Raw genomic sequence first — 19,798 nt, 5'->3', positions numbered from 1 at the left:
TTAGGTAGTGAGTGCATTCTTATCACGGAGTTAGCACGTCACTTACACCAAGCAACGCATTGGAGAAAATAATTATTTTTTACTTATTCCCCACTTGGAAATACGACAGCCTATACTCCTATTGGGTATGTTTATTTATACAATCCCATATAGGGGAGGACTTTGTTTTTGTCAGTGTCTTGTATTTCATTATGCGAGTGCACTATTATTGAGGAGATAGGACGTCTTAGAGATTGATTATTGTACATGAGAGAATAAACCACTACGGTTTTACTTACTTCTCCCTCGTAGACACGCATACTTACATTGTTTTCGGGGCTTGTTGGGTTTGATAACTTTTCGTAACGGGTCGACTGTACCGCTATATTTTATGTCGTCACTACTAACTCATGAACTAAGTCCAATCTTCAGTGAGTAGACGGGATAATTTGTATTTGTTATAATTCACTACGTTGGTTGTTTATCCATGGATGCGAGATGGCCACTCAACACGCACAATGTTTATGCTTGTCGCGTAGAGTTACATTTACTCATTCTGTGACACCAATGTGTTTATACACATTTGGGCCTTTTTTGATCTTTTACTTAAAGTGATTAACTTTTATTGATTGTTTTGTCCATTTTTTAGATGTTGTGACCACATGTATAATGTCTTTACTTGGGATTCTTAATTTATGAACCACAGAGCTGGATATACCATCAACAACCGTATTGAATTCATTGGAGGGTTGATATATCAAACCTTTAATATTTGTCCTGTAAATTTCTGATTGGAAAAGACGCATGTCTATTATTTTTGGCTTTTATCATTAATTACCCACTGGATTTATTGGCTTTGGGTGCTATTAGTGGTGCACTTGTTCATTTTTTGACTAAATTTTCTTCATCTTCTGTTGGATTCTAACATCAAATAATGGACTTTTGGGAAGTTTGGTTCTCTTTTTATTCACGTCTCTTTTTCGGACTATCACCAATTTGGGTGAACATTTTAGGATTTTTTGTACAAGTGATCTGTTTAATTAATTTTTAAATTGTGTACAAGAATTGGATGTATTTAGTCTTTGTATTTACTTTTTCCAGCCTTCAAAAAGTCTTTTGTAAGACGTAACACGCGTCGGCTGGTCCGTGTATTTGGAACTTACAACTTTGCATCAATAAAGAAAAGATGAAAAACATCTAATATCCAAAGGGTCCTGGATTTATCACGTGACAGCTTAACTACCTGAAGGAATTGAGAAAATCCTTTTTCTTTTCATGTTTTTGGCAATAGGACAGGCATATATGACCTAAACGTGAACTGATAACCTGTATCAGCTGGGTACTTAACCCTAACATAGTGTGGGAGTGCTATTTTAGTCTTCTAAATTTGTAATAATTAGTATTTGTATGTCTTGCACATATGGATGATGTCCCCAGGTAGTGGACATTAATTGAAGCCTTGAGCACCCCACTATTACAACTCACTTTTACATATTGTTAACGCCTCAAATTGATTTGCCTTAGCTACTACGTATAAGCAGTTTGGTGTGCCGTTCTTCCCTATTCTTAGGGACGCTACTACCTATTTTTTCATTGTATGCATTAAAGTGTTACGTGCACCCGAAGTTCTTCTGTAGGCGTGTTCTGACTTTACACTGAAATCAGGATAGTGACTTTGCAACAATAATAATCACAATGGCGAGTTTTGAAGATGATCGAGATAAGATGTTTAATGAAATTTTTCTTGGACAGGGATTACAGTCTAAAAAAGTACCTAATGTGGATCAGAAACCCCTTGGATTAAAACAATTGTTTAACAAACTAGAGAGATTGCGTAAATCCGAACTCTCGCGTTGGTGGGACTATACCACATTAAAGAAATACATTGAGATTAAACAAGTCCCCAGGGGACTAAGAGTTATCATTTTTCCCACATTTGAGGACTTAGATCCAGACCTTCTCTCTGAATGGGAGAATTTGATTTCTTCATCCTCATTTGGTATGATGGATCTGTTAATCAGACATGCTGAAAGAAAAAGAACCAAACTATTAGAAGAAATTGAATTGGTGGAAGATGAAATAAAAAAACTTAATTTGACAGAAGCAACTGAAAAAAACTTTAAAATACTGAAGGAAGTGCTTAACTCGCACCAGGCATATATCAGAGAAAAGAAAGTACGCAAACTAAAGCGAGATGCAAATGACTACAGTAGTGGTAGGATATTCACTTTTGCCAAACAATTCGATGAAGTCAAACCCCGGGGTGGTGTGAATGTCTTAAAGAAAAGAACGGAAAGAGATGCATCGATCAGTGGGTCAGATATTTCAAGCTTCACAAGTGAAACCAGTGAAGTGAGAAGTGAAAATGCCTCAGATAGAGAGTTGGTAGAGAGCAATCCCTCAGGTTCATCTTTTTTATCGGAATTGGAGAGATACCGAAAAGGAACAAGATTGGGTTACAACAAACAGAACCCGGCAGAAAGAGAACAAGGAGGGGTGGTAGGAAAAACAGATACAGAATCAAGCAAAAGAGTCACCAGGTCAGTAACACGTGTACAGAAGAACTGAGGGGTCTTAACTGTGTGGATCCTAGCAACTCACCTGTAACAAATGTCAATCATGCTGATGATTTGAGTGTTACCAATCTATCCAATAAGGTACTTACTGATGCTGAAAATAATGTTTTGAAAAGGGGATTGGGTTTTTGCCCTATGGCAAAACCAAATTTCACACAAATTCATGTGGATCTTTTTCAATTCACGCGCAAATTCAAATTAAAAAAATTCTTTGAGAACAATGAAAGAATGTGTCCGATTCCTATATATACAACTGGTCCTAGTGGACAAACAATTAAGGACATTGAAAATATAAGAATGTTATTGTCAATGGACGACAGCATTGAGTTTGTACCCAGTATGAATGATATATTAGAAGATTTGAATATTGATACCAATACAGCGACAGATAGTGGGTTGAGACCAAAGTCCACGTTTACTCCAGTCTTGTCACCTAACAACATGATTGATTACTTTTATAAAGCTGTCACTAAAGATCTATATAAACTGGAAGACAGGATGTACACTAAACCACACAAGTTCAAAGATAATCTGAGTAAGATTGAAAGGAAAGCTCTACGGGAACTGTCTGATTGCCCAAACCTTGTCATAAAAGAAGCAGATAAGGGGGGCAATATTGTTGTTATGACACAGGAGTACTACCTTGGGGAAATTGATAAACAATTATCTGATATCAATTCGTACACTAAGATATCCACTAACCCAATTAAGGATGTTAATGAACTCATCCAGAAAACGCTTGGGTATTGGCAAAATGCTGGCATTTTATCAGATACTGAGGTTAAATACCTATACAATCCTGCACCTAAGGCAGCATATATGTATACACTGCCCAAAATTCATAAGAACTCCAACACTCCTCCTGGTAGGCCCATCATATCTGGGATAGGTGGGCCCACCGAACGCATTTCTGAATTCATTGATCTTTACCTTCAGCCAATTGTGAGGAATCTTCCAGCTTTCATTGAAGACACCAGGGACCTCCTTAATAAATTAGAGGATGTATCATGGTCTAGTGATTTGACCTTTGTCACGCTGGATGTGAGTGCTTTATACACGAGTATCCCGTTCACTAAAGGCATGGAAGCTCTCACCTATTTTTTATCGAAACGAGATGCAACTTTGTATGAACACACTACTATGCTCCTTGAACTAACTCGTCTCACATTAGATAACAACTATTTCATGCACAACAACCACTGGTACAAACAACACTCTGGGGTGGCAATGGGGGCAACATTTTCGCCGTCATTCGCTAATATCTATATGGGCTTCTATGAAGAACATCACATCTGGAAACATTGTCCCAATGAATTTACTGATTGCATTGTCTATTGGGGAAGATTCATTGATGACGTTATCATGATTTGGGGTGGTAACGCAACAACATTGGACCACTTTATCGATCACTTGAATATCAATGAATATAATCTAAGTTTCACACATGAGATTGACACCAAGCAGATTAACTTTTTAGATGTCACACTCTATATTGAGGATGGCAAACTAGAAAGTAGACTATTTTGTAAAAACACTGCATGTAATTCCGTACTTCATGCGAAAAGTGCACATCCGAAATTTCAAATCTGTGCAATACCGTTTGGTGAGATGACCCGTATTAAACGCAATTGTAGCAAGGAGGATACATTACAGAGAGAGGTAGGGAATCTTAAAAATCGTTTCATAAGTCGTGGTTATGACCGTGATCTTCTTGAAAAAGCTCATACCAGAATTAATCATATTGAACGTAAGAAACTGCTTAAAGTTCAACACAAGGTTAAAAATAAGAAAGGTGAGACACGCTCCAAACAATTGACACTTATAACAGAGTATAACTCACATAGTGACATGATTTTCAAACTAATGTCCAAACATTGGCACATACTCAAGTTAGATTCAGATATAGTGCCATACATTGCTGAAAAACCCAGAATCACCTATAAGAGGGGCAGAACTTTACGCAACTGGCTTAGTCCTTCCGTTATCAAGGATAATAAGGTGGATTCAAGACACACTTGGCTACCAGAACAACCAAAGGGTTTCTACAAATGCACTATGTGCCATGTGTGCCAGTTTGCGGAGAACAAACTCAAGAGCTTCAGTTATAACAATGGGCAGACACATACACTTTATCAGTTTATGAACTGTAATACTAAGTTCATAGTTTATTGCATCATTTGCCAATGCAAACTGATTTATGTAGGTAGTACTATCAGGCCACTTAAGGAGCGGATCCAGGAACACATCAGAGCCATCCGAAATAACAACAGAGACTATCCATTAGCAGCACATTTTAACACCATACACAAGGATTCTGAAGTTCTAGGAATTAGATTCCATGGGATTGCGACACTTAAATATGACCCCAGGGGTGGTGATAAAACCCTGGCTTTGAGAAAATTGGAAGCCACATGGTTAATAAAATTACGATCGGTTGACTTGGGTTTAAATAACAGATAGAGAACTCCATGTATTTTTGAAAGAGTAAAGGAGGACAAGAGAGATGTTTCTCCCACAATTTGGTGACATCTGTTTAAATTGTTTAATGATTGCTTAACTGGGGTTGTTTATACCCAAGTCATGTCATTTCATTTACAGTTTGGTAGGTCCTCTCCAGCAATGACGTTTGACTAATTACAAATGTGTTTATATCTGATGTTACAAATATATTGTGATCTGTTGTCAAACTGTTCAAGAGCTATACTCACATTTAACTGTATGCATAAACTGTGCCCATTTCTTGTTAATTGTTTATACGGTCACCTTTGGTGATAAGTCTGGTCAACTAGGTGATGTATCCTCATTTACAACGTTTGTAGAAACCCATTATGTTATATACTCCTCAACATGTGCATTACTCATGCTTAACATTCAAAATTTTCATGATGACCACTTAAACTAACCACTATGATACTGGACATAGGCATCTTTGCTTTCGTTTTTTTCTTTCTTTTCTCTTTCATGACTTCTTCATCTTACTTCGATTTCATATGAATAGGATGAGGTCAATATGTATTTTCCGTGGTTACTTCATGTTTACCGTTGATCGCGAAGCGTATTTAATTACAATATTCTTATTAATGATGTATCGGTATGCACACACATTTAACTGTGCTTTACCATTTTCAATACAATATTGTATTTTTACGTGGTATTTTTAGCATATAACACGTCGGAAGTGCTTACCACTCCAATATGGTGGTGATGGCTTTATGCAGTCCTTTGTCCATTTTGCACTTTGCCCTGTGAAATGCGTATACACGTGACACTATTCAATTACAATATTCTTATTAATGATGTTTTGGTATGCACACATATTTAACTGTGCTTTACCGTTTTCATAACAATACTGTAATTTTACGTGGTATTTTTAGCATGTAACACGTGGGAAGTGCTTACCACTCCAATATGGCGGTGATAGCTTTATGCAGTCCTTTGTCCATTTCGCACTTTGCCCTGTGATATGCGTATACACGTGACACTACTTTTTATCACGTGATACTGGCATCTCCACCTCTTAACGGATGTGCTTTCGGCGTTCGGATTAGTTGAACGGTGGGAGAGGTGCTCGGACTTTCATTCAGGTGGTGACAAGTAAGAATCGTGGACATAGATGTTAAATCTTAATGATAATGTTCTATTACTAATCCATTATGTTACGTGATGATTCTGTTTTTATATACCTTATTTTATTTTAGGTAGTGAGTGCATTCTTATCACGGAGTTAGCACGTCACTTACACCAAGCAACGCATTGGAGAAAATAATTATTTTTTACTTATTCCCCACTTGGAAATACGACAGCCTATACTCCTATTGGGTATGTTTATTTATAAAATCCCATATAGGGGAGGACTTTGTTTTTGTCCGTGTCTTGTATTTCATTTTGCGAGTGCACTATTATTGAGGAGATAGGACGTCTTAGAGATTGATTATTGTACATGAGAGAATAAACCACTACGGTTTTACTTACTTCTCCCTCGTAGACACGCATACTTACATTGTTTTCGGGGCTTGTTGGGTTTGATAACTTTTCGTAACGGGTCAACTGTACCGCTATATTTTATGTCGGCACTACTAACTCATGAACTAAGTCCAATCTTCAGTGAGTAGACGGGATAATTTGTATTTGTTATAAGTCACTACGTTGGTTGTTTATCCATGGATGCGAGATGGCCACTCAACACGCACAATGTTTATGCTTGTCGCGTAGAGTTACATTTACTCATTCTGTGACACCAATGTGTTTATACACATTTGGGCCTTTTTGATCTTTTACTTAAAGTGATTAACTTTTATTGATTGTTTTGTCCATTTTTTAGATGTTGTGACCACATGTATAATGTCTTTACTTGGGATTCTTAATTTATGAACCACAGAGCTGGATATACCATCAACAACCGTATTGAATTCATTGGTGGGTTGATATATCAAACCTTTCATATTTGTCCTGTAAATTTCTGATTGGAAAAGACGCATGTCTATTATTTTTGGCTTTTATCATTAATTTCCCACTGTATTTATTGGCTTTGGGTGCTATTAGTGGTGCACTTGTTCATTTTTTGACTAAATTTTCTTCATCTTCTGTTGGATTCTAACATCAAATAATGGACTTTTGGGAAGTTTGGTTCTCTTCTTATTCACGTCTCTTTTTCGGACTATCACCAATTTGGGTGAACATTTTAGGATTTTTTGTACAAGTGATCTGTTTAATTAATTTTTAAATTGTGTACAAGAATTGGATGTATTTAGTCTTTGTATTTACTTTTTCCAGCCTTGAAAAAGTATTTTGTAAGACGAAACACGTGTCGGCTGGTCCGTGTATTTGGAACTTACAACTTTGCATCAATAAAGAAAAGATGAAAAACATCTAATATCCAAAGGGTCCTGGATTTATCACGTGACAGCTTAACTACCTGAAGGAATTGAGAAAATTTTTTTTCTTTTCATGTTTTTGGCAATAGGACAGGCATATATGACCTAAACGTGAACTGATAACCTGTATCAGCTGGGTACTTAACCCTAACATAGTGTGGGAGTGCTATTTTAGTCTTCTAAATTTGTAATAATTAGTATTTGTATGTCTTGCACATATGGATGATGTCCCCAGGTAGTGGACATTAATTGAAGCCTTGAGCACCCCACTATTACAACTCACTTTTACATATTGTTAACGCCTCAAATTGATTTGCCTTAGCTACTACGTATAAGCAGTTTGGTGTGCCGTTCTTCCCTATTCTTAGGGACGCTACTACCTATTTTTTCATTGTATGTTTCTCAACCTTAGTCTGGCTGTGGCCCTTCTAATCAGGACCACAGCCTAGCTGCTTCCTCTCTAAAATGGTTTGCATGTACATTAGGTACATATCTAATTGGTTTCTGGAGTGCCTTATAAGCCCCTAGCATATGGTATACTATGTACCTAGGGCATAGGTACCTCAGCAGCCTACCAGGGGCTGAAGCATGTATTATGCCATCCCTGGGATGCACTCCAAAATGGCACCACAGGTCTGCTACTGCAGCCTTGGCAAGGGTGTGCTTGCACCCCTTACAGTGGTATAGGCTACCTATATCACTATCATTGCACACACATATAAAACCTATAAGTCACTTCTATTGCAGGCCTTAACAATCCTGAAGGCAGAGTGCTTGGTTTTTATGTGAGAGGGTGCCCCTGCATGAGCAGAGCCCCTCTGCAGCATTCAGAGTACCTCCTCTGATTGTACGGAAACATGTTGTGTTTGGTGTCAAACGCTTTGGAATACTACCCCCCGCCAGTTCTGGCATCGGGGGTAGCATTCCACCCTTCTAGAAGGAGAGACATGTTCACACTGGTCTAACCCGGTAGGACTTTCTTGAGCCCTGGCATCACAAAATGGATGCCTCTGCCACAGACACGGGTCTGGCCTCCTACTGCTGACCAAAACTCTGGCAGGGGAGGCCTGGACAATAGGTTTCCTGTCCCAGGGAGGAGTAACCACCTCCCCAGACAGGCAGATGTGTATTGGGGCTGGGTGGGATCACTCTCTGGTGCTTTGAAGTCCTGCACTGGGGGCACACTTGGTGTCCCTGTGCATAGTCCAGTTCACACCGGTTGCAGGGGCTACCTGAACCCTGCTCTGGTGCGAAACTGGGCAAAGGAAATGGGTGTAACCACTCCTCTTTACAAACCCTCCCATAGGTGGGGCCCTAGAGTATGTCCAACCCCCAAACTTAGTATAAGTAAAGGAACCCAGTCCTTGCGACTTTAGATTACCCTGGATGAAACTCTGCAATATAAATCCTGGACCTTCGACATTCTACTTTGACTAGAAGACTGAAGAAATCTCCCTTGGGGTCAAGGAGTGACTCCCCTGCTTGACAGGCACCAAAGATGCAACTGACCTCTCTGCATCGCTGAAGTTCCTGCCAGATGCCGAAGTCTTTGCATCACCAGAGGTGGATTTCCAGACTTCCCCGAAGCTACCCTGAGTCCACAGCAAAGCTGAGGCCCGTGGCTATCATGGGTGACATGGAATCGTGACCCCGGGACAACGTGAACTTTTGCAGCAACACTATCTTCTGGGACTTCCTTGAAGTTGTGCTTTGGGTTCCGAGTAGCCCCATCCTTAAGCACCTCCTGCACCGAAGGTTGCTGGCCTCCACTCCACGAGTGACCTGTGGGCCAGTTTCAAGTGCGACTGCTTGAGTCTCCTTACAATCGCTAGCCCGTTGGCTAGTAGGTCCCCACGAAAGCAACTCCTCTTCTAATTGGGCTTTTACAGTTGCTCCAGATGTGCCCTGACTTACCCTTGCTGGGTGAGTCCCTCAGACCTTGCTGGTCTGCACCGCAGTCCTTTCTCTGATTTCCAGTGACTTGCTGTTGCCAAGGCTTGTTGGGTCCAATCTGGTCGTCGACACCACAGCACTCGACAGACTTTGTGGCACAGCTTGAATCCAGCTCGTGGATGTCATCAGCGCCTCCTGGACCTCATGGCTGAAGAGTCAAGCCACCCATCAACTCACCTGAAGCACCGGACATCTGTGGGCATTGGTCCATCCTGCCCTTGGTCACAGGCTAGTGACCCAGACTCTGTCCCCTCTGCTTTCAGATTCCTTCCATCCTAGATCCAGGCTTGGATCTCTTCAGACACTTCTCCTCTTCACGGCAGCAGCAGTTCTTCGCCAGCTTCCTTTGTAATCGATGACGCGACCCAACACCAAAAGTCAACTATGCACCCAGCTTCCCTGGGTGAGGTTACACGAGTTCTCCGGTGCTCCCGTGGGTGCTAGCCCTAGAACTTCTTAAGTCCAAAAGGGTTTGGTCCTGACTCGATTCTAAGTGTCCCTAATCTTTAAATTTCCAACATTGCCCATAGAAGCATACAGTCCCCGTGGGTCCCCTGTGTCACTACTTTGGGTGGTTCCTTGGGGTCCCAGGGATCTACAGGGTCTAGGCCTTGTGTCTATTTCAGTTGTGGTTCTTATACCACTTTTTTGGTATATAGTTTGGTACGCCCCTTGGGCCCAAACCTGTATTTGTGCTATTACTGTTGATTGCTAACTTGTAAATTAAGTAGTTCGAACTCCAGTCTAGACTAGAGGGGTGAGATTTAACCTAAATATATATATTTTGAATATATACCTGGTGTGGTTGTCCTTTCATTTGATGATTCAAGAGATTATAGACTGGTAAAACAAGCTGCTTTACATTCTTTCAAGACTTAGCCTGAAGGCTGCTCTCCATAGCTACCACTAGGATAGCTACTTGGATAGCTTTCAATAAAGGTTGTCTTTAACCTATCACCATAAGGGGTTGGTTGGACTCATACAAGGTGCCCACTAGAACTAGTGGACAGCATATATCAGCCCACCTTCTCACACCCATCTTCACGAGAAACCTCAAAACTTGTCTCTTTGACAGACCCCTCCTTGATGGACTGGAACCTGCACCCCCCAGCGCCTTGAGACCCTTACGGGTGAGTAGTCGTGCCTAACAAACATGTGATTGATTGATTGCAAAATTATGGTCCATCGGTCCATGGTCTATCAGACCCCAATTTTCAGGCCTGCCTGTAAAATCCTTTAAATACACCTAAGCCTAAATTTCTGAAGTGAAGCCATGTGTTTACCCCTGAAGACAATCTTCAGTCGAGCCGGATTCTGAAGATATACTTCAGCTCCCATCTTTTGAAATGGGGCAAAGAGCTGCCTTAAACACCACCTTCATTGTACGGTAGCATGAGCAAAATCCGGTCTGGTAAAAAGGTCACTCCGTCATGCTCTCTTTTGGCAGTAGGACAGGCTGTGAAACCAGATAGTTCAGCAGGTGCAGTCCTTCAGAGTGCAGCCCTTTGAGTGTAGATCATGGTTCCATCAGGGCAATCCTTCTTCTTCTTCTTGTTTCAGGCAGTATATCTGAGTTGCATGGCTCCTGACATATAGGGTCAGGAGCCTATCCCTCGCAGCGACAGGGATCAATTCTCGCAGGAGTGAACCCTAATATGTAGAGTGGATCCTTCTCATCTCAAGGACCCTTTCAAATGCAGTCAGTCATTGGTCTATGTCATTCCCCTCTACATACATGGGAATTATTCCCTTGGGAAGCCGGGGAGTAAACCCACCACCACAGGACATCTCAGTATTTTCTTCTTTATTGTTGCTTTTGTCTCCTCCCCCTTCTTTCTATCTAGCTTTAACATCTTCTCGTCCAGATCATTGGAAGCTAACGGACCCTCTTGTGTTCGCCTTCTTAGGGCTCTATCTGGGTCCTCTGTGTGGAGGAGCCACCCATCCTCTCATTAGCTGAAAGTATGAACCTGGTACTAAAAGAAATTAATGAGGTGTCTTCATCCACCTCCTGGAGATGGTTTGGGGGACCATTGTCCCACTCCGCTTCACTCTCTGGAGCTGTCTGTGCCCAGGCCTTAAGTGACAAAATCAGTTCTGCCTTCAGCCACTGTGAGTTTATTCATGTCAGTCAGATCTAGTTCCATGCTATTTCTAGTTCTGGATCACAAAATCTTTAACAACCAGAAATAGAACAAATTTAGAAAAATAAAAAGTAATGGATTAAAAATTATTTTAGTCCAAATTTCACGAATTAAACAATTAAAAGTTTTGTTCTAAATCAATCCAGAAGATTTTTAAAGATCTTAATTTACTGTGTGGTGTAATTTAGGCATAAGTATGAATCCTCACCGCTGAACACCAAATATTGGAAAGTGGATTATTAGTAGTGATAAGTAGGGACCTACCACTAGTGATAAGGCCACAAACACAATAAAAGGTTCAGTCAGGGTCTCAATAAATTATTTTCTTGCTCAACCCTTGGTAGCTTGTAACGAGCAGGAAGGCTTAACTTAGGAGACCGGTCGTTTCATTTAAAAACACCAAAACATTAAAAAATAAGACTCAATGCACAATAACAATCCAACACCCATTTATAATAATAGGTTATATTTTTTAAAACAAATATACAGCGAAACAACAAAAATCCTATGTAGGGTACAAGAAATATGATTTTTTGAAGAATAAACACGTTCCTGTGCTTATAAACCAAAAGTGCCAATTTGGGACATCTGGTCGTGCTTCACCAAGACCGCAATGGGGACCTGGTTGGATTCACTAAGTGAGAGGCCTCGCTACTAGAAACTTTTCTGAAGGATTTTCTCTCAACATCGAGCAGGCCTCTCCAGGAGGCCGGATTTGCAGCCGCTTCATCTACCTGCTCCAGCTGGAGCCCCAGGTCAACAGCTGGAAGTCTTTCAGCTGGACGAACCTAGAATCAAGACTGGGGCGCAGTTCAAAGTAGTCAGCTTGACTTTCGACATCAAGTCGGTCACCTTAAGGAGCTTTATCCAAAAGTTGCTCCAAATTTCTCCAAACTTCTGGAACTTCTTCCTTACGTTGCTCTTGTGTATTCAAAGTGTCCAAAACACCAATCCAAAGGTCTAGAAGTACAGAGATGGTCCTTGGGATGTTAGGACTACAGTTCCCACAATAGAACTCACTCCAGAATGGGAATTTTAGTGGAGATGATGTTAACCTGTAGCTTAAGGAAGTCCACTCCTTAATTCTTGCGAAGCGTAGAGAAGTCTGTAGGACTGTAGTACCAGATTGTGTAGCCCGTGTAGTCCTTCAGAGTGCGGCATTTTGGGTGCAGATCAGGGTTTCAGCAGGGCAGTCCTTCTTCTCCTTCTTGTTTCAGGAAGTAGATTTGAGTTGCATGCAACTCTTCCATATTTATTCAGTGTCCCTTGGCGTCAATCATGGGGCATCCCTGACCAATGGGATGCAGGGTGCCACACTCAGGTATGACCATTTCCTCCAAAGGGTGGCATATTCTAGTCCCATAAAGCACTATTCTTTCAAAATTCAAGATGGAGAAACTTATTCCTGGAGCGTAGCCAACCCACAGGTGCGGCTAAGAATCTATAACACTCCGCCTCCAGCCACTTCACAATTCTAATTACAAGGGATCCTATGTGGCTGGGGGTACAGGATGTGGGGTTGAGCCTGTGCTGTCCTAATGTGGCATTCTCCCTTTGAAGTCCAGTCTGGCTACTCCCACTTCATCCTGCCTTTGCTTCTGCAGCTGCAGTTCTCCACCCATGGGAAATCCTTTCTCTTTCTAGCAGGCCACTTCACAACTCATTAAAGTTCACTTGGATTTAAGGTCCCTGAACTGATGGACATTTCTAGCTTGCTCCTGTCAATATTTATATTAAAATAAAATATTCTAATGTTAGCCTATGGAGGTAGTTCCTTACAACAGGGAAAACAAAATTGGCAGTTTTTCCCTCATCAGGGCTTATAAATCATCTTTAATAATGTCTCTGCTTTTAGTTAAAATGCACCCTACCCGTGGGGCACCAAGGGGAGACCATAGGAGTGACTTGCATGTAAAACTAAGATAGGTTGAGACTTTGGAAGTACCTTTAAATCCAAAGTCGAATTTGCATATACATTTAGAGCCTAATTAAGAGTCTGGCCGTCTTCAGGCCACCAGACTCGTAGTGAGGCAGTGGTGGCGGTCTTACCACCGCCACATTATGACCCTAGTGGCTGTACCACCCTGGGTCCACCGACAACGCAAGTTCCCTGGTCATGGCGAGGTGGTCCAGAGACATCCATATGCTTTGCGGGACTGCCGTGGTCCCACCAAGCATATTACAAGTTTACTCTCTGCCAGGGTTTTCATTGCGGTTCTTCCTCTATGAAAACCCTGGCGGAGAGGTAACAAAGGAGGTCCCTGCAGGGTCTACTTGTGCCTCACGCCCAGTGGACGCCCCCTGAGGGCACACAATGTGTGCATGCAGAGACATTCCAGCATGGCATTGACTTTTGAGTCATGCCAACAGTTTTTGAAATTCCCATTGTGGTCCTTATTTTATAGGCACCACTGTGGGAACACCAAAGGAATCGCCCAAAAATTACTAAAAAAAAGTAATTATACGACAGGCGGTTCTAACACGGGTTAGGCGGTGCCACAGTGGGCGGTCCCGTCGCCACATGGTCAAACTTGTAATTGGCCCCTAATGTAAAGGCAGCCTGAAAAGCAGTGCTGTCTTTAAAATGATGTGTATCTGCAACAAATGATGGATGGAATGCTGAATGATTCAGACATTCTCCCGCTGTCAAGAGATCTGGGTAAATCCATCGTTCTTTTGCCCACTATGCCATCCCAGTTCGGACCCAGTCGTATGCAAATCAGTCTTGACCCTGTGCCTCATGGGAACAGTTCAGACCAAATTGCAAAGCCAGGTCCTCCCTGGACCGGAAACAAGCCTCCTGGGACCGGTTTCAGGGTATGTCACCCTTCATCAACCAGGCTAGCTTGAATCCAGTGGCACAGTGAGCAAGGGGCCCATGTCTGGGCACACCCATCCCACTTAGGGCAAAAAGTGTAGCTGCAACAAATGATAAACGGAATGCTGAATGATTCAGACATTCTCCCACAGTCAAGAGATCTCGGTTAATTCCATTGTTATTTAGCCCACTACGCCACCCCAGTTTGGACCCAGCCATATGCAAATCAGTCTTGACCCTGTGCCTCATGGGAACAGTCCAGACCGAACTGCAAAGCCAGGTCCTCCCTGGACTGGAAACAAGCATCCTGGGACCGGTTTCATGGTATGTCACCCTTCTTCAGCTAGGCTAGCTTGAATCCTGTGGCACAGTGAGCTAGGGACCCCCGTATGGGCATACCCATCCCACTTAGGGCGAAAAGTGTTACAGCAAACAAATGATGGACAGAATGCTGAATGATTCAGACATTCTCCCCCAGTCAAGAGATCTGGGTTAAATCTATCGTTCTTTTGCCCACTATGCCACCCCATTGTGGACCCAGAATGTATGACATTGTTTTGCTCTCTGTCCATCAGTTGTTGTTTTTGTCTTTAAAATGACAGCGGGCACCAAACGAGTGCACATTTATATACTAGGGACTTACAGTACCAATTGCAATTACACCGAATTGCCATATACTTTTAAGCAGAACACAAGCCCTATGTCTGGTTAGTAGAGCCCAGGGTGCAGTCAGAGTGAGTCAGAAAACCAGCACCTGGAAGTCCAAATGGTGCAAAAAGTGGAGGTAAACTGCAAACAGGTTGTGATGTCTCACAATAATAACCCAAAACATTTGAAGTAAGACAACACTTTGAAAAATTGTAATATGTTAATTCAATTGATATAAACCCCATCGAAATGAACCTCATTTTTGTTAAGACACATTAAACACCCCAATCTCAATGAATACCATGACATGTAAAATAAATATTTTCTTAAATTATACACCACAGGATACTTGAAGCACTACATCTTAAATTTTTTTAGATTTAAAATATTATTTTTATTTAACTAAATAGTTAAAACCAAAATAATTGCACTCTCAATACAAACTTGCAAAAAAACAACAAGCTGTTAAAAATGTAACATTAAGAAAATAGAAACCCCTAAAACAGAAATTAAACTGACTATAAAACTCTATTGAACCAATCCCTCAAAACCCAATAACCTATGTTATATACAATAATCTTTATGTCTGCATTCTAAAATGCATGGAACCAAACATTTTAAATCTTTTAGATTCTAAAAATCATATTAATTGTATACATTTTATTAATAACTTGCAGTCTTTCTACAGCAGCCATTACCAAAATGAGGTCCGCAGAACCCCAGGGTTTCGTGACACATTCCCAAGGGGTCCGCAGGCAGCAGATTTAAAAGCACTGCAAAGTTCCTTGTATAACCGGCAGTTTAGCAATAAAAGTGTCTGGATAACTCTGAGGATTAATGTAAATGCTGGAGAGATATGGCAGTTTGGTCTAGTGGCAGCTTTTTTCCCAGCAATGGTAGGACAGATGGTTAATATGCTTGCTGCAAGCATTGGGTACCATGCATTTTAAAGAACATTTATTTTATTGGCATTGCTCAATGTGTTACTGCTTTTGTCACAGAGATCATTTTGTTACTGTGCAGTACATAAATTCCAATCGTAATCTAACACAGTGAGCTATGAACTATCAACAAAGAGCTGCATGCAAACTGCATGGTACAAGTTAGTCAGTTATCTTTTTTCCCAGTCTTTCAGTATCCTGATGGTGCTAAAAAACGTTTGATTCAGTATAAATACATTCTTATTAATAATGTCAACACTAACCACTGTGTTATGCTCTGAATCCTGCGTGTGTGCTTCTCCAGACCAAGCACTCTTACAAAATGCCTACCAGTATGGATGGCACATGAATCCTACACCTTGTAGTCCCTTCCGCCTTATGTAACCTTTTCTATACACTGATTTACAATTATATTCATTGTCTCTGTATGTGTGTGATGTAAAGTGCTCCGACACCCTACACTGATATAAAAGGTGCTATAAAACAAATTAAGTAGATGAGACAGAGGGGCTATGGTGAGATGAAAGGCACCGTTGAAGGGTGATAGTGAGGGAATCATTGAAGAGCCCCAACAAGGATTGTCATATCCTGGTGCACAGTAAGGTCATCATTTACTACGCTTTAAAGCTAACAATTGAATATACAATGACAAATGTGTTGTAGAATTCACAATTTTTGTCCTGGGGGGGAAAGTGCCCCCCAAAGCCCCACTTTGCAAATTTTTTCAATATAAAATAATAACATTTTGGGGAATTTGAGCATTTGTTTGGTGAATTCTTGTTTGTGTTTTCTTTGCAAATTACTGTTTTAATGTTTGATATTTAAAATCGTACAAATTGCTTGGGGGTCTCTGGTTTCCAATAGTTACTCATTGGGGTTTCTCAGGAGTCAAAGGTTTGGGAGGAACCACTGCTCTTGGGAGGAACACTACTCTACAGTGTAAAATGAAAACTATTTTTCCTCAAATAAATAATAAATAAAACAATGCCCACTCACCTAAAATGACCCACAATATGTTAAAAAATAATGCAACAAAATATCTAAATTAAGGAACAAACTAATTTAAATAGAATCCCATAAAATATATTAACTCATTCAAACTTACTCACCAGTGAAGCAATGCATCCATAATATTTGAAAAGATTAAATAGATACACTCATAATTACATAAACCCCATTAAAAAAAATATATGTTGAAATTGTATCTATTACAAAAAGAAAAATAATCATTAAAAAATAAACTAATGAAAAATAATTTTAATTGTTATATAACACCATCACCCACCCAAAAAGCTCAAAATAAGCTGTAGCAAATAAATATATCAATAAATGCATGACAAAAAATAACTAACTAAACTCATCTTCATATAAAGAAGATAATAAATATACTTTTGAATATTGTGTCCCTCAGTATTTTTGCAGTCACAAGATTTTTACCACAGTATTTTGGTCCAACTATATTTTGAACCTGATTTTAAGGGACCATACTAATTTCACTTCTGCGGACAAGCATAGAGTTTAGGGCCTGATGAACAAAGAGACAGTTCATAAATAGTGGGTGGAAACAGCACACTATTTGTGAAGCAACCAACACACAAATTGATCAGGTACCGAAATATGCAGTCAAAAGGAGTCGCAGACAACCTGCTTAATAAATATTGATTAGGCAGCACACAGGTTGTGTTTATATACAAAAACACAGGGATGGTGGCCTGCAAGGAACAGCAGCCCACCATACCTGTGTTTGTATTCTGATATAGGAGACATTTTTTAAAGTTGTCTTTATTCCTTTAAAAAAACAGTGGTGCTTTTAAATAGCCTGTTTGGAAAATCATCAGAGGGTGGGCAGTGGTCCGTTGGGTCACTTCCCGCTTCCCAAGAAGCCATCGACATGATTCGCAAAGGAGAATGTGTCCCAAGGGGACACCTTCCTTTTGCAAACCAGTTATCACCGAAAATCTCAATGATTTTGCGAAATGCAGCTTTTGCTGAAAACTCAAAAAGGGCTTTGTACATCAGGCCCTTGGTTATTTCTTTATTATCATACAGAAATATATGGATGAGTGTACTCATTTGCTGCAGCAGGTCACAGCAGTAAACGTCTAGGTTCCTGTGACAATTGTGTTTGACGGGGTCATGAATCAGTTTGTCTCTGTAACTATGTGTAGATCATTAGAATATCTCCATCTCAATTGCTCTCATAGAATGTCTCTTTCGTGCTATGCAGACAATGTGTGGTCTATGCGTATAGCCATTTGTGTGTGACTTTCCCTTTCTTGGCCTACCTTTTCTAGCAATGCAGTGTCCTGAGAACAGCCACTATGAGTTCTGTGGTGTAAGATGTCACAACGTCTGCCCAGACTACATGGAACATGCTGAGTGTCATTCTTCTTGCTTTGAAGGGTGCATCTGCAATAGTGGATTCTTCAAAAGTGAGGATGAGTGTGTCCCTGCTGAGCACTGTGGTTGTGCATACAATGGCACATACTACAAGGTAAGTTATATTTAGAAGGTTTGATGTCATAGGACGATGGTCTCATTCAATGACCATTAGCATAAATATATAACAAGAAAGAAAATAATGACAGTAACGGTTATCAACTTTTAATATGCAGGCTACTCCAAACTGTTCATATTAGATTGGCTTTACCTTTACATTTTGTCCCATATTAAAAGAGATTCTCCCTTCTCTTCAGTCACACATATCTTGTTATGTTAGAGGATTTGTAGAGCGCTCAAATCACCCTTGAGGGTATATTGGTGAGCCAGTGGAGCTCCCTGACGGGAGGTGAGTTGTGTGTGTGGTGAGGTAGGTTGAGTACGACTCTAGCGGCAGTGTTCTGGATGGTCCTTAGTCTGTGCAGGAGATTTTAGCATACAGTGAGTTGCCGTAGACAAGTCTGCTTGTGATAAGTGCTTGTGTGACGGTTCATCTGGTGTTCTGTGGTTGCCACTTGAAGATTTTCTGCAGGCACCTGCAAAATGTGGAAGCAGGCAGAGCTCAATGAATTGACTTGTGCCGTCATTTTGAGATTGTCGTCCAGGGTGATCCACAGATTTCTGGCATGGTTGATGGGTGCTGGTGTGGGCCCTAATTCTGTTGGCCACTAGGCGGAGTCACATGGAGAGGTCCAGTTTCCAAAGACCACTACTCCTGCTTTGTCAAAGTTGAGTTTTAGGCAGTTGTCCTGTGAGCAAGGAGCAGGTTCAGTTGGAGTGCTGATACTTGGATGAAAATCTCATGAAGTCTTCTGATGACAGTGTGGTGGGAGACCATTTTGAAAGCCGCAGAGAGGTCAAGCAAGATGAGGGCCTGTTTTGTCCTAGGTCTAGGATGCTCCTGAAATTGTCTGCAGCTGTGATGAGTGCAGTTTCCTTTCTGGGATTTTCTGAAGCCTGATTGTGTGCTGTTCAGTAGTTGGTGGAGTTCGAGGTAGCTTGTGAGTTGTTTGTTGATGGCCTTCTTGATCACTTTTAGTCAGTAGGAAAGCATGGAGATAGGACGGAAGTTTGCCATCTGGCTCTGGTCAGTTGAAAGTTTTTTTTGAGAAGAGCGTTGATTACTGCATGCTTCCATGCTTTTGGGAAGATGGTGGTGGTGTTCAGCTGGAGGTTTTCAGAATGTGCTAGAGGGTTCTGCTGACTGGTAATGCACCAAGGGTATAGATGTCATGGCGTCAGGGGCCACTGGGGCCCCAGAGTAGACAGTTTCCATGAAGGTGGCTATTTTTTTACTGGTCAGGGTTTCCATGTGGTCAGATGGTTGTTTTAGTTGCTGATGGGCAGGTCGGCTCTGTGTTTGCTGGGGTATGGATGGGGTGGGAAGATGCTGCAGATGTTTGCAATTTGGTGTGAACAGTTCTTG

General features: G+C 41.0%; 1 protein-coding gene across 1 annotated transcript in view; it reads left to right on the top strand.

The window, feature by feature from the left end:
- The window catches only part of LOC146809265 (uncharacterized), a 286,852-nt gene extending 268,364 nt beyond the window's left edge, over positions 1-18,488 (top strand). The window contains exon 4 of the mRNA XM_085616084.1: positions 18,228-18,488. Coding sequence (XP_085472210.1) covers positions 18,228-18,442 — 215 coding nt within the window. The 3' untranslated portion in view covers positions 18,443-18,488. The remainder of the gene's footprint in view (positions 1-18,227) is intronic.
- Positions 18,489-19,798: the final 1,310 nt, after the last annotated feature.

Source organism: Triturus cristatus, chromosome 7, assembly GCF_964204655.1.
Source record: "Triturus cristatus chromosome 7, aTriCri1.1, whole genome shotgun sequence".
Classification (NCBI taxonomy): Eukaryota; Metazoa; Chordata; class Amphibia; order Caudata; family Salamandridae; genus Triturus; species Triturus cristatus.
The sequence above is the reverse complement of the archived record's forward strand: the minus strand, read 5'-3'. Positions and strand labels throughout refer to the sequence as shown.